Below are 14,232 nucleotides of genomic sequence, written 5' to 3'. Positions count from 1 at the left end.
AGTATGTGTGAGGAAGAGGAGGATGAGAGAGCAAATTATTTTATTGGGAATAAATCTGCCTCCTGTGAAAAGTCTGTAGATGACTTTGCTTGGCTTATTTACACCACTGTATTTTAACGTTTAACATGATAATGGTGTTACTTCGAGAGCTCGATATTTTCTCAGGTGGTACTTGGTATAAAAAGTATAGTTAAAAAACTACTGCACTATAATATGTTTTCAGGCTCTGTGAGGAAGTCAAACCCAAGGGGAACCCATGTGCACATGGGGAGAACATGCAAACTAAACACAGAACGACCAGCATGGTCATATTACATTAAAAGTGCATTAATGTAAATGTAAATATATGTAAATAATTTTTGTAATGATGCAACAGGTTAAAGAGATTAAAACTGAATTATCTTTCAGAGCCAAACAATATTTGTATGGTAATTTAAATATTTCTAAATGAATCAATATGAGTTAAGAAATCTAATTTAATTGGGACCTTGTGAATCGTTATTGATTTGATTCTGGACATCAGCAGTGATACCCAGGCCTATTAAGTCTGGTCTTATTTTATTTTGTCTCTGTTTCTTGCTTGTCAATAAAAATATTTAATATGGTATCTTTAGTAACAAAGATGGATGACATTTTACTTCATGACATCAGAGAATTTTATTTGTCATTTGATAAAAACAATAATTGGGCAAGCTGAGCAAGCTATCAAATCCCATGTTAATTGGACACTCTACATTGACCCCAACCCTGGGGGCCACATTCAGATGCTGGTTCCAAGCCCAGATATATGCAAGGAAGAAAGAGGGAGAGTAGCTGAAAGAAAGGTCTGGTGATTCTTTGTTAAGGAGCAGTTGTGTAGAAACTGCTCTTTGACTTTGAATGTGAGTCACATTAAGAGCATCTTTTCTCCAGAAAATGCTGGATTTCTCACGCTTTCTCTGCCTCCCCATCATTTCTGCGGCAGCTGAGATGATGTCATGGCCTTTATGTTCATCCACAGAGCAGAGATAACAGATAAACAGCTGATCAGTGCAGCAGGACATCTTCATTACTTCATTGTGACAAGACTAGATGTTCTTGGAGGGGTCCACCAGCTGGCGCTTTCATATATGGAGATGATTCATAATGAAGCTGTTGCTCACAAACAGAAGCCACACAATTGAAACAAGTCTTGAGAGCTTTTGAGTTTACCTCCCAGTGCAGACATCACAGGCCACATCTTCAGGTCTAGCATAGCAGCAGCGGGAGCATCAGCAGGAGCAGCAGCTTGGAGTGTCATCTTCACTCTTTACCAAAGCTGCACTTTTCTCCACCAAAGCTGCTAACATTATGGTTTTCATCAGTTTAGGCCTTCGTCTTAAGGTGTGTCTACACAGAGGACAGCTGTAGATCTTCCTCTTCTCCTGTAAGTCCCAGCTGATTTTAATACACGTCATACAGAAGCTGTGTCCACATGGAATAGTCACCGGATTCTTCAGTAGCTTGAGACAAATCGGACAGCAGATCATCTTCCAGTCCAACTGATCTCCTGTCAGCTCAGTTTCTTGTCCCTGAGATCTTCTTCTTCTCCTTTGGAGTTTCCCAACAATTGACCTCCATAATGAACGCAACATTGCCACAGCTGTCTTCTGTCCACAGTGTTGCAATATTAGTATTGCCTTTGTCTGGTTTGTTGTGGTTTTAATATCAAACTTTTTAATCACAGTTCAAAAATTCCTTATCATGATTCATCTCATCTTTTCTTCTCATTAAGTCCTGCAGGCTGTACACCCAGAGGTGCAATGGTGCCCTCCACAGGACAATCCTTTTCTGTCCACAGTTCCAAGTTCTTCAACACAGTTCCTGTCCTCGGTCTGATCATCTGCAGTTCAAAGCTCTTTATTACAGTTCAAAGTTCTTTGTTGAGTTCAAAGTTCTTTACTGCAGTTCAAAGTTGGAGTTCTAAGTTCTTTGTTGCAGTTTAAGTTCTCCTACGATTTGATCAGGGGCCATGAGGACAAAGATAAGGAGAGTGAGGATGAGAGGGAGAACTTTGGACCATGAAGAAGTGTTGAACTGTGAAGGATCAGTTTGGATCATTGATGAGGTTGTTAAAATTAAAGAACATTTACTGTTTTGAAACTTGAGCCACTATTTACTGACTTTACTGACTTTACCTCACTGTATGGCCTGCTGGAAATTATTATCAGGAGAAGAATTTTTCCATCCAACTGCCATCTTCTCTGGTCAGTCATACTACAGAACTTTATATTCTGGATACCATGACTGAAACCACTGCAGCCAAGCACCTGCAGACCTGCTCCATATGTTTTGGACTTGCGTCCTGTTACATACACATTTTGGTGAGTCATTTTTTGTGTCATATCTGCTGTGAATGTCCTGCTCCCTTTCACTTTTGAATTGTGAAAGACTTGATTGTGACTAGTACATGATCTCACCACACGGTGTGCTCTCAAACAGCAGTTCCACATAATGACCAGAAGAGGGCAGTACGTTTGTAGCAAAACTTCCCAAACCTCAGGTTTGAGGCCCTCGAAAGTACAGCAAAACTTCAGAGGTCCACGCCCAGATTATTATTACACAGAGCAGGACACTGAAGTAAAACTGGAAATTAAAATATGTTGGCCCTGTTACCAACCATAAATGAACAGATATTTAATAATATGTAATAACCTAGGAGACATTCATTTTATCAGACTTATTATTACTATTATTGTTATCATCATTATTAGTAGTAATAGTAATAGTTGAAGTACAGTCAGACCAATGAACTGGACCACTGTCATTTTTAAAAAAATAATCACAAATCAATTGCATAATAATCAGTATTTTCTTTTTACAGTATTTCACACATTTGTTTAAAAAGGTTATGTTAACATTGTGTAGACATTATTTGCATTTATTTAAAATATTTAAGTGCAATTCAGACACACAATGCAGATTACAGGGGCAGCCTTTTAGGTCGATTAATGTGTTTATTCCAAAGTGCATCACTTATTATTGTGGCTGCAACGGTTAATTACAAAATGAACTGTCAACTAGTTTGATAATCAATTTCTCATTTTGTTGTTGTTTGACGTATATATATATTTACACATTTATATTATATACGTATATATATAAACTAAAACGAGTTCTTATAACAAAGAGCTCCATATAACAAAGGAAATAATCAAAAAGGAATAATTATGGATTTTGGACAAAACAGGGCATTTGACAACATCATAATTTCCAGGTTTGGTAAACATTAATCAACATTTTTCGATCATTATTATTATTGTTGTTATTATTATTACTAGGGCTGCAACTTTCGCGATTAATCGCATGTTTGGTCACAAAATGTCAGATAATGTTGAAAAATGTTGATCGTTACCAAACCTGGAAATTATCATATTCACAAATGTCTTGTTTTGTCCACAAACCAGTTTTAATATATTAAATTTTAATGATTTGTTTGTTGCTAATACATCAAAGAACGTGGTTTTGATTATTAAAAAAAACAACTCTCAAACCGATTAATCGATAATCAACATAGTATATAAGTATTATAATCGATTGATCGAATAATTGTTGCAGCCCTAACACAAATTCCGTTTTATATGTATGTAATATTGCCTATATTATTCCTACTCCTGTTTTGTGTTGTCACTTGTTTGTCACATTTGTTGCTGCTTTAGCAAGTGAATTTCTCAATTAGATCTATGTTATAATCATTATAATAATATATATTTTAATTATTATAATGTAGCGTAGACTGACTGCCCTCCTCCCTACCCTCCGCTCTCGCCCCCACCTTTTCCCCCCAGCGGAGAGGAAGAGCAGAGACAAGTGAACAACAAGCCGAGGCACGGAGCAGAGGAAATTGCATAGGTGGGTGTTTTCTCTCCGTCTTCATTGTGAGCACTGACTCCCAGCGGTGGACACTGTTGTTCCCTCTCACGCGTCTGTGCTTGGACCACGCCGAGTTTTTGTGTTTGTTGTTATTGTCTCAACTCAACTCGGTTCTCCACCCGAGCCTGCGGGTCGAGGTTTGGACTGTGTCAGCGGCAGCAGCGGCGGCGGCAGGAGTAGCAGCGGAGGTCAGCTAGGCTAGGCCTTAACCCAGCTCACTTTAACACTTATGGACTTTGAAAAACAAGCCTAACCGTTGTCTCCAGAACCGGTAATGACACGTCTCTTTGTGTGTTGTGCTCGGGTGCAGCGGGTGGGACGGGTTTAGTTGGGAAGATGGACGGTTTTTTGTTTTTTTGTGTAAACTCAACTGTTGTATCGCTTCGTTAGCATGCTAGTAGTCACCGTAGCACCAGCTAATGTCGCCAGCGTCGGGGCACTCACTGCGTTCGCTGGCTGGACGAATAAGTCGTGTGGGACTTTGCGAAAAGTTTAACGGAACTTGAACACGCCGATTTAAATAGGTTAATATGGCGAGTCGTGTTCGCTTCTAACATAACATTAGCTAGCAAAGGTGTCGCGTTGTTGTACGAATAGTGTGGTTTGATTGTGTCTGGGAGGCGAAACACTATAAATGTGAGGCTTTATAGCTGGATTTTGATGTCAGTTATGTTTCCACGACTTGCTGGTTTCAGGGCAGGTGAGAGAACACGGAAGTGACCGGCCACTCCGCCGTCCCACAAATCGTAAACTGGTGGTCAAAGTCCAGTTTCGGATTACTTATCAATGCTCTATTATGTGCTGTATCTGTAACGCCCCCTCTCTGCGGTCAGCGGTGCCGGACGATGTCTGTATATGGTTCGCAAGGTTCATAATTACCTCCACCGAGCTGCAGTGCAAAAGAGAAAAATTAGAGTTGGATTTTTAATTCCATTTTGTGCAGATGTAGGTCAGTGCTTCCCGAATGTTTTCATGTGTGGACCCACTTTAAAAAACCCACAGATCACTACGACCCAGTTCACGATATAATTCGTGACAAGAGTAAACTTGTGCATGTTATTACGTGTTTGTTCTCTGTCATCCAGGTCATTGTATCCTCACGAGTGTATATAAGCAGGCTATTTCTTTCTATTCCTTTTTTATAAAGAAACCACAAAATATTCACATTTCAGAAGCTCCAAAATCAGAGAAAACCGGCCCATTCACCGAATCATCATCAGCCCCAAAACTGGTAATTTCATAGATGTATATTTGGTAAAGAAATCACATCTATACACCTGTTATTTGAAGTTAGAGGCTCTTAAAATTCAGCAACTTTCCGACTCCTCTGCATTCAGGATGTTTTTCAAAACAACTGTTAACTTTGAAAGACAGGAGAGTTTTCAAATTTCATACCAAACAGCTGTTAAAAAAATGTCTTGCTTTGAAATCTGTAATGTGAAATGCTTATTTAAAAATTATGTGATTCCTTTTTCAATCACACTTTTTGATTTGAATTGTATTATTACTGAGTGACCTTGATGGAGGTTTGCATTCGGAGTATCTTTTCTCCAGTTTTGTGTTGCTTTTTGTGTGTGTCTAATGTGAGAATGCACAGTTTAATGTTTCAGCCCTTTGATGTGGTCTGCCAGGTAGAGGAGGGAGACAGGATTTGTGGTGGTGGAGCAGCAGCAGCGAGGGACAAAAGCAAGAACCTGTTGTGTGGGTCTGGATGTGTGGGTGTGGTAAGGTGGCTGGCCTGTTTGTTGCTTCGTTATTTGTTCCCTTGTCTTGCAACACAGACACACATCTCAATTTACAGTTGTCCAGTTGTGCACTGTTACTCAGAGGAACTTTGCTGAATCAATCTCTGCGGGTCATTCACTCCCGGAGGAAACCTGCTGCTTTCAGTTGGTGATTGTTATCCGCAGTTTCTGTTTGTTACTGTACGAGTCATTGCACAAGCACAGACACACAGACATGTTTGGCAACTTGTCTGGCATAACTGTGATTTGTTGATTTGTGTTGATCTAGTCAGCTGGTTGGTGAGTTTCAGTACAGTGTGGACATGCATGGCATATTGCTCTGTTAAAAAAAACCCTTCAGGCATGCCTGCTTTGACCTGCTGGAACAAAGATGGTAGAGTTTGAGAGCAAGTTTGGACAAGCTCTTTGCTCAGAAATGTCCCCTCTGTAAGAGCTGAAAAGGAGGAACGTTTAAAAAAAATGTTGGACATTTATTTTTTTCAGCCCAGAATTTGTTCCTAGCTGTTTTCTTGTGGGGGCTGAAGTCTTGCTGCTCAGCCAGTTGTTTTAACCAGGGCTATCATTTGTGAGCCTCTGTAATGACGGGCTTTCTGAGCATGCCACGGGTGTGTCCCTCTGACACACAGAAGCTGGGGTTTTCTTATATTTGCTCCTCCTCCCCTGTCTGTGTTCTCTCCGTCTCCTTCTACTTTATCTGTCCTTGTCTCTCCCTCCAACAGTTACACCTGCACTTGTGTTTTTATTTGAACAGCGAGCACGTCAGTTCACTGTCCTTGCAGGAGGTGTCACGTGGGATGAGTGAGAATGAGTGCACAGATTTTTCTAAAGCTGTGAAGTTGATCTGTTGTACCGAACCCTCCCTCAGAGCTGGTGGTTTTCTTCTTGGAAATCTTCAGTGCCAATTTGCATTTTTATGATCCTCACTGTGGCAATTTGAACTGACTTCCTTGTTGAGCGGCAGTCATTCTCTGTTTGCACTTCACCAGTAGTAAATCTTTTCTGACTATTGCTCATAATTTTAAGTTTGTTAGGCCATTTTCCACTTTTGTGAGTGACCATAAATGTCAATTCTTGGTTCATGTATAAGAATATATATATTTTGGGCTGCAGCAGTTAATTAGTTATTGAATCATTCAGCAACTATATTCAACTTCTTAGGTGTGAATATTTTCTAGTTTATTTCCTACAAATGACAAAGAAGTCAAAACAATTACTTTTGGTTTGATTATGAAAATAAATGTTATTTCTCTAACAAGTGTGGTTTTGTCTGATGTCATGCTTTACCCACAATTTATCAGTTTAATTAATGTACATGTTGACTTTTAATTAGCTTTGTTAACATTTACCACACTGCGATGTAGCAATGTTGGGGTATAAAGGTTTTCTCGTTACTACCCTCATATAAAAGACATAATGGTATTACAGCAATGTCACAGCTTTTCGGAACTGATTTAGCTTAGTTTCAGGTACACTTCCATTTTTGTTGGGATGTACAAGAGATTCCTGGATAATTCATGCTGTGAATTGTTCAATACAAAGAACAATGGTCTTTTAAAATACGAGTGTTTACATTAAGAACCCAAAGCTTTTACATGAATGTACTTTTTATTTAACTTGGCTAACAAGTGCTGTGTATAGTGCAGATGTATATGCTTTGGTCATCTGTGACAACTCTGAATAAGTAAATGGATTAGGGTTGCAACGATTAATTGTTTACGAAATTAATTGGCAACTATTTTGATAATATATTAAGCGGTTTGAGTATTCTTTAATAATGTGTGTTGCAGAAACTTCCATGTATTAGCCTCCTTCAGTGGGGTTTGTTTTGGATTTGATGTGTTTGAAAATTGAGTATCTGGCTGAGAACTTGTTAAATGCTTTCAGATACTTGTGGTATTTCAGCATTTCACCTCAGGTTTGCACATCATGCCCATATGGCTTTGCCATTTTTCCATCTTTCCATTGTCTTCATAGTTTTTAAATTTCAAAATGCAACCAGACGTCTAGCTTTAGGCTTGGTGTGGCCTTCATTGGAGCAGCCTGTCTTGCGTGACTGTGTTTTGTTTCTTGAAAATACAGGAGATTTGACACTTGTGTAATCAAAACTACACACTGTCACAGACATATTTAAGTCATTGAAAGTGCTGTTGAAAGTGCCCAAATTAAGATTAGCCTTGTTGTTTACAGGGTGACATATGGTCATTTGATTTGTCTTTAAAAAAAATTCTTTAAACACTACCCCCAGATATAATATGTAGGCATTTTTATTTCTCCAGTTAGATGTTCATGTACTGGCACTTACTGGTTCTTATTTTGCTCTTTTTTGCCCCATGAGTTACAGTTGCCCTCATGTTTCCTCCCCCACTAAAATAGTAAGTTGGCGTCCTGTAGGTAGGACAGCCGGCCTTGCTGAGGTCTTTGAGCAGTGTATGTGAATGTGACTGTTTGTGGGTGGGTGTGTGTGTGTGCATGTGCACTCTCTCTGCAGCTACCACACTGCTGGCCCCGCGGTAGCAGGGGTGGTGGTGGACTTCAAGGTTTCAAGTTGGGACGATGAAGGCAGAAGTAGTTGGATGTGGGCCAAGGCTAACGCACACACACACAAAGGCTAAATCTGTGTGTCCATTCAAATGAGGCTGAGTCAGCAGAGCATTTGGCCAAACCACAACAGCATTTTACCATCGCTTCACCTCAGCTGTGTGTGGGTGGGTGGGTGGACTGTAACAGAATGCATGTATGCCTGCCTCAAACACCACATATTTAGGGCACATACACAGGAGAACTAACTTGGGAGACTCTGCAGACGTTTTGTATTGTATTGTCTCCTTGGGAGCCCTGGAGCAAAATCTCAAAAATCGCTTGCGTTTTAGTGTATACAACCAAAATGCATCTTTGGCAAAACGAAAACTCCCATGATCCTGCTCTTGCATGTGCTGTTGCCATCTTTGTCATTCTTCTTCTTGTGTTTGGAGTTTGTACACAGCATGCATGCTTTATGCTCCATGTCTTCTGTGTTTTTGGCATGTTTCTGTGGCAGTGGTACAGTGCCACACAGGCTTGGCATATATACTGCAGCGTACGTGCTGCCATTTTTTTGGGGGGGGGTTGTGAAGACATTTCTTCCAACAATACAGTATTGATGGAACACTTTAAGGATAAAAAAAAGGTTGTATAGGGAAAGCCATTGTTTCCGTGTGGAGAAGGCCTCTGTCACTGAAGAAGCAGTGATAGCATATGATAATGGAAGGAACTGGGTGATAGACGAGCGGGCTGTGTGTGTGTGCGTGCGTACGTACATGCGTGGGTGTGTGTGTGTGTGTGTGCTTCAGCGAGCAGTGTACATAACAGTGTGTGTGTACATTTGTGTTTTGTGCATTGGCTCAGAATGGTAAGTGGCTTTACAGTGTAATTCCTGGGCTATCCTATTAGCAAATACGATTAAGCACTGCCACTAATGGTCTTACAATAGATTAATGATTAATGCCCATGCATTAAGTGGCTAAAGCCATTTAAAACTCTCTTACAACTAACTGCTTTCTGCCACAAGCATTTTAGCGGCGAGTAGTAGTAGTTATAGAGGGTTGTGTGTGTCTGTTGCTCTGAGGAGACTGTCGCCTTCTATACATTGACTTGTGGTATGCTGACTTATCTAATGTGTCGCTGCTGTCAAAACCTGAAATTCTCCAATGTAAAAACTTGATCGCAGTTTGCTCCAGGCAAACTTCATGACTCCTCCTGGGAATACCCCGTACCCCTTTTGTGTACTAACATCACAACTTTGAGTATCTTCTAATACTGATATCAGTCTGTTAGAGCCTTTTTAAAAATGATTTAAACAAAACAACTACTTTACTGTCACATTTGTGCTGATGCATGTACCACCTAAACATGTGCAGCCCTAAACCTCCTCCTGGTCACATGTGACACATGCATGTCTTTACACCCTGTGCTTAGTGAAGCATCTGTATGATATTTTTGGTTTACAGTTAGAGCTGGGCGTCATGGCATAAAAGCAAAATCTCCAATTTGTTTTGTACACCAAATTTGATACAAGATTTTTTATCATTCAAAGAAAAGACCAATTTATGCAAAACATTTTAACTTGAAATTTAAAGTGGGACCAATCGCGTATCACATTTATTCAGAGTATGCAGCAGGCGGTGGTTTGCTCACTGATGCTGTGAAACCAGGGCCAGTTTAAGACAATCTGCAAGAATTTTGTGTTGTATGGGCTTTTTATCCATCATCGATCTTTTGCTAGGCTTGAAAGGCTGTTCTTGGAAAATGGCCACCCTTTGAAATGCCACCTGTTATAGCACCACATATATTCCTCATCATCATATATACTACAGCATTGTTTATACTACACAGAACTTTTTGAGGAACAAAAAAAGAAAAATATATCGGGAAAGTTTGGTTTCCATGTGGATCAGGCTTGAGCCATCTGCAGCACAATGAACTATGGAAATCTGGTGGTGAAAGTTGAATAATAATTTGTTTTCCTAATAATCAAATGCTCCTGAACCATTAATTTGAATTAATTCATTAAATTGATTTAGCCCTGTTTGCAGATCATATTTGTTTTTACTTTTTTCTTTTCCTGATATCCTATCCAGTTTTGCTTGGTAGTATCAGCTCATCCCTGGACACCACAATTTTTTATTTGTACTTTACTAGTTTCCTATTTTCCCTTTAAGAGTGGGGATCTCTGTTGTTTCGGTTTTCTTTTAATGCACTCTGAGCCTTTCAGAGTCGTTACTTATAAAGTACATACTTGAAATCCATTCAGTCTGTGAGCATCATCCACTATAAAATCACTTTGTTGGTTTGTGGTCGCTCGTCCTGAGTGGTCAGAGAAAGTAACCGCTCCCACTCTCCCCTTTCCACGAATGAAGTGTTTGGATGGGAAGAAAAAATGTTGGTGTGTGAACGATGGATGAGAGAAGCACAATGAAAGAATGAAGGGCTCCCTTATTAGGACAGCTTCCAAGAGCCGAGACAGGATATGACACGCTAAATCTCACAGTGGAATGTATGACAATGGCTGTGTGTGTGTGTGCACATGTTTTTGTGTGTCTAATGCATCCTTCTCTCCACAAATGTGTGTTTTCTTTTTCACACAAATAGAGAGAGACATGGAGGAGTATTTACTCCGCAGAAAGGTGCCACAGCTTTGTTTGAGTATTATAGGGTCAGCCGTACACACACACACACGCACACACACACCTTCTGCCTTTTGTTTATTTTGTTTCTGACCAACATACACAAATCTCTCGCCCTCACACAGATGTGGACACACTCAGTTACGTATGTGCACACTTGGACTTAATACAGGAGGCTTTGTTCACCCTGACAGTGGTGTGTGTGCGTGAATGGAGAGCAGATTTGATCTCCATGAGTCAGTGAACTTTGAAGTCAAAAATGGTTTTAGCCCTGGTTTGGAGAAGAGCCACGCTCATGTCATCCCATTATTAGACAGACATTGCTCAAGTAATCTCACCCAGATTCCTCATCCCGGTCTGTGCCAGCATCCCTGCTGAGGAAGTCCGAGGATAAAGACCTTGTCATTGTCTTCATTGGAACTGTTGACTTATTATCATTCCTCTGTAATTTAGGCTGAGGTCATGTGTGGCATGTGCTCAGGCCGCATTTCCCTCTCAAGGGACAGTTTGATGTTTAAAAGCAAAACCTTTTCTTCTTTTCACTGTTACTGCTTAGTTTGTTGCAGGCACTTTTTTTGTATTCCAGCACAATCAATCATTGGTCTTTGGCTATGATGATTCATTGCTTCCATAATGGTAATGTAATTCAGCTGGTTATTTTGAAATAAATAGATGCTAGCATTTGAATTGTGATAAAGTATCATTTGATTGTAAGATGGGGGTTAGCTGTCCCTATGAGTTAAAATTGTGTTGATTTTTATCAGGCACAGTGAGACTTAAATACATCTCAAAGTTGTCATTGTGACAGCACATTTCTCTTTACATAGAGCTTTTTTTACAATGCTTTTTTTTTATTGTGAAAATGTAGTTGATGCTATGACATGTTGACATGTTTTCTCTGGATCACTGAATGCAAGCTAGAAATATAATTTAAAAAGGTCATTGACCGAAGAGAGCGGCGGTCACCCTGATAAAGAAGTGGCCCCTGATACTGTGGCTTATCAGATGAAATATTGTTCTCTCACTCATAAGCAAAGCAGAGATATGCTCTCGCACTTGTCTCCCTCTCTTGTCCTTGGAATTAAGAAGTGTTAACAAGCTCCACACGCTGCAGCTGAAAGTGTGGTGTAACCATCTCTTGTCATGTATCTCACTTCTTTCCATTTTTAACCCTGCATAGCAGAAGGTGAAAAGAAATTCACTAAAACTGTGAGAGTAATTCTCATCCCTGCTCTGCTGATGCTCATCTAATATTACATTTTAACTGAATAAGATTAATTCTCTCTTATTTCTGTTGATTGTCCTGTTTCATGCTCTTGCTCTATCAGTCGTCACATTATCTCCACAGTTGTTTCTCACTTCCCTCCGTTATTTCTCTTCCTGCGTGAGCGCCACCTGCTTTTTAACCTCCATGCACCAACGTCATTCACACTTTGAACACGTTTGTGTTCCCAGAGCTGCTCTTTGTCAGGATCCTTCTTTCATATCATTACACTTGGGGTTTTCGGTTTCTCTGTGTATGTCTGTTCTTTGATTAAAATCTTGGTGATGGTTGGATCTCTTCTTGCCCTCTGGTGTTGTTGACCCCTGTCCTGTCCTGTCCTCTGCTCTCAGCGTGTGAATGGAGCAGTGTGCGAGTACGGCCTCCCTGCTGGCCTCGGTGCGGGAGCAGGAGAGACAGTTTGAGATGCTGAGCCGAGCTCTGGAGGAGGAGCGGAGGTCATGCGCCGGCACCTTGCCCCGCCCCCTCCCCAACATGCAGGTAACAGGGAACAAACCCTTCCCCATTCCTCACCCATGCACACTTTCCATCGAAAAGTCCCTCAGATGCACCCATTCTTGATTTGAGTGAGTTCATCCAGTGTCATCTCCATGCTCACCCATATATATCGCCTCAGTGTGGACTGGCTGGATGGTTGCAGAATTTAAATGAAACCCAAGGGGAAAAAAATATATCCTTTTTTAGTTTAAATCAGACTGGACTTTTGATGCTCATTTAAAATTTAGTTTGAGTTTTGGAAGTTGTTATAAAGTCACTAATGTGCCTTCCGATGAAGTCGTCCTGAGGAGATAATTTCCATCCTCCGTTTCTCTATAATTGTACATTTTCTTCATCCTCCCATCGGTTTCTCAGAAACATCCATGTCTCCTCCCAGTCATACCATCATCATTATCATCATATCTCTCCACCTGTCAAGCCTAACAACGCTGCAAGTCATCAAGTCTGCTATATGGAGTTTTGTCTGCAGAGAGATGTCTTACTTGATATGTATTTTGCTGTAGTTTTTCATGTTTTTCTGCACCATTGCCAAGAGTTAACCTTTGTGGGTGCAGTATGTCAACTAGCTGGATTATTTTGTAGTTGGATAAATATGTTTGTTGTTAAATGATAAGATAATTATAACTTTTATATAATTATAACTATTTTTGTAGAACTGTTTCAAAACAGTTTACAAAGTGCTTTGACAGCCCAGGTTAAGGAAATATGAAGCCAAACAAAAACAAACGACAGTAACAACAAGGAATATTGTGATTCCCTGGACTTTCCAATGTGCTGATATATCAAGTGCTTGGGCTGATAACCGATATTTACTCCCTGCACTCCAACTCCAGAGGACATTTGGTCTCTTTTTTAGTAAAGTTAACATATTTTGCATACCTATATAGCAGATACAACCAGGGAAATGTCTAAAATCTCAATATTTAACAGAGGAGTCTGGTGTATGTAGCGACAGCACTGCAGATCGCGAGCGGCATCACAAACCCTGCTGCTGTATTTCAGTCCAGTGACTGTCAGATGGAGTCTTTTTAATTAACTGATTCTAATGATTCAGTTGCACTGAAAACAACTGCTTTACAAGTCACTAATCATGGCAGTTTCATGCAGCCGTGCAGTGATGACTCATGTTGAGTAGGTACTATTTTCTAGTGGAAAACCAACCTAAACTGTGCTGTGCTGAGGCGAGCTGGGACCATAGGTTGAAAAGAGGCGATATTAGGGGATCTTGGTGTGTTTGTGATATCCGATAATACCTTATAAAGCCAATAATATTCTGCATCTCTAAATAGCATTACTGTGTTTGATGAATAAGTAACATCAGCACCTTTTCTAGGCTCCGTTTACAGTCTTGGGAAAATCTTTGGGAGACTTTGACCAATCATGAGGCAGTTCAGAGAGAGAGTGGTGGCTCCTATTGGCTGTTCCACCAAGTACCGGGGTGCCATGTGGTGAAAATGTTGCTGCCTACTCTATGAAGCAACCTAAAAACAGGCTCGGGCATTGTGTCAATATTGGTCACTTGGTCACAATATTGGTGTTTCAAGTGTTTTTCTCATCTCATCTGGTGGAAGGACAGAGAGAGTCATGATTTCATAAATGTTAGTATTAAACAAACTGGAGATGTGACTCAAGAAATCAATCATTTCTTGAGCGA

The 14,232-nt window shown here is 40.2% G+C and overlaps 1 protein-coding gene across 11 annotated transcripts in view; it reads left to right on the top strand.

Annotated features, from left to right (window-relative positions):
• Nucleotides 1–2,059: 2,059 nt before the first annotated feature.
• ctnnd1 (catenin (cadherin-associated protein), delta 1) overlaps nt 2,060–14,232 on the top strand; it is a 30,479-nt gene continuing 18,306 nt past the window's right edge. For 4 of the 11 annotated variants that reach the window (XM_058639839.1, XM_058639841.1, XM_058639835.1 and 1 more), the window contains exons 1-2: nt 3,877–4,162; nt 12,413–12,560. In XM_058639839.1, the coding sequence (XP_058495822.1) occupies nt 12,420–12,560 (141 nt within the window). In that variant the 5' untranslated portion in view covers nt 3,877–4,162; nt 12,413–12,419. The other 7 variants (XM_058639837.1, XM_058639836.1, XM_058639838.1 and 4 more) reach the window with 7 other exon arrangements.

Source organism: Solea solea, chromosome 10 (assembly GCF_958295425.1).
Source record: "Solea solea chromosome 10, fSolSol10.1, whole genome shotgun sequence".
Lineage (NCBI taxonomy): Eukaryota > Metazoa > Chordata > Actinopteri > Pleuronectiformes > Soleidae > Solea > Solea solea.
This window is presented reverse-complemented; position numbering and strand designations above follow the sequence as displayed.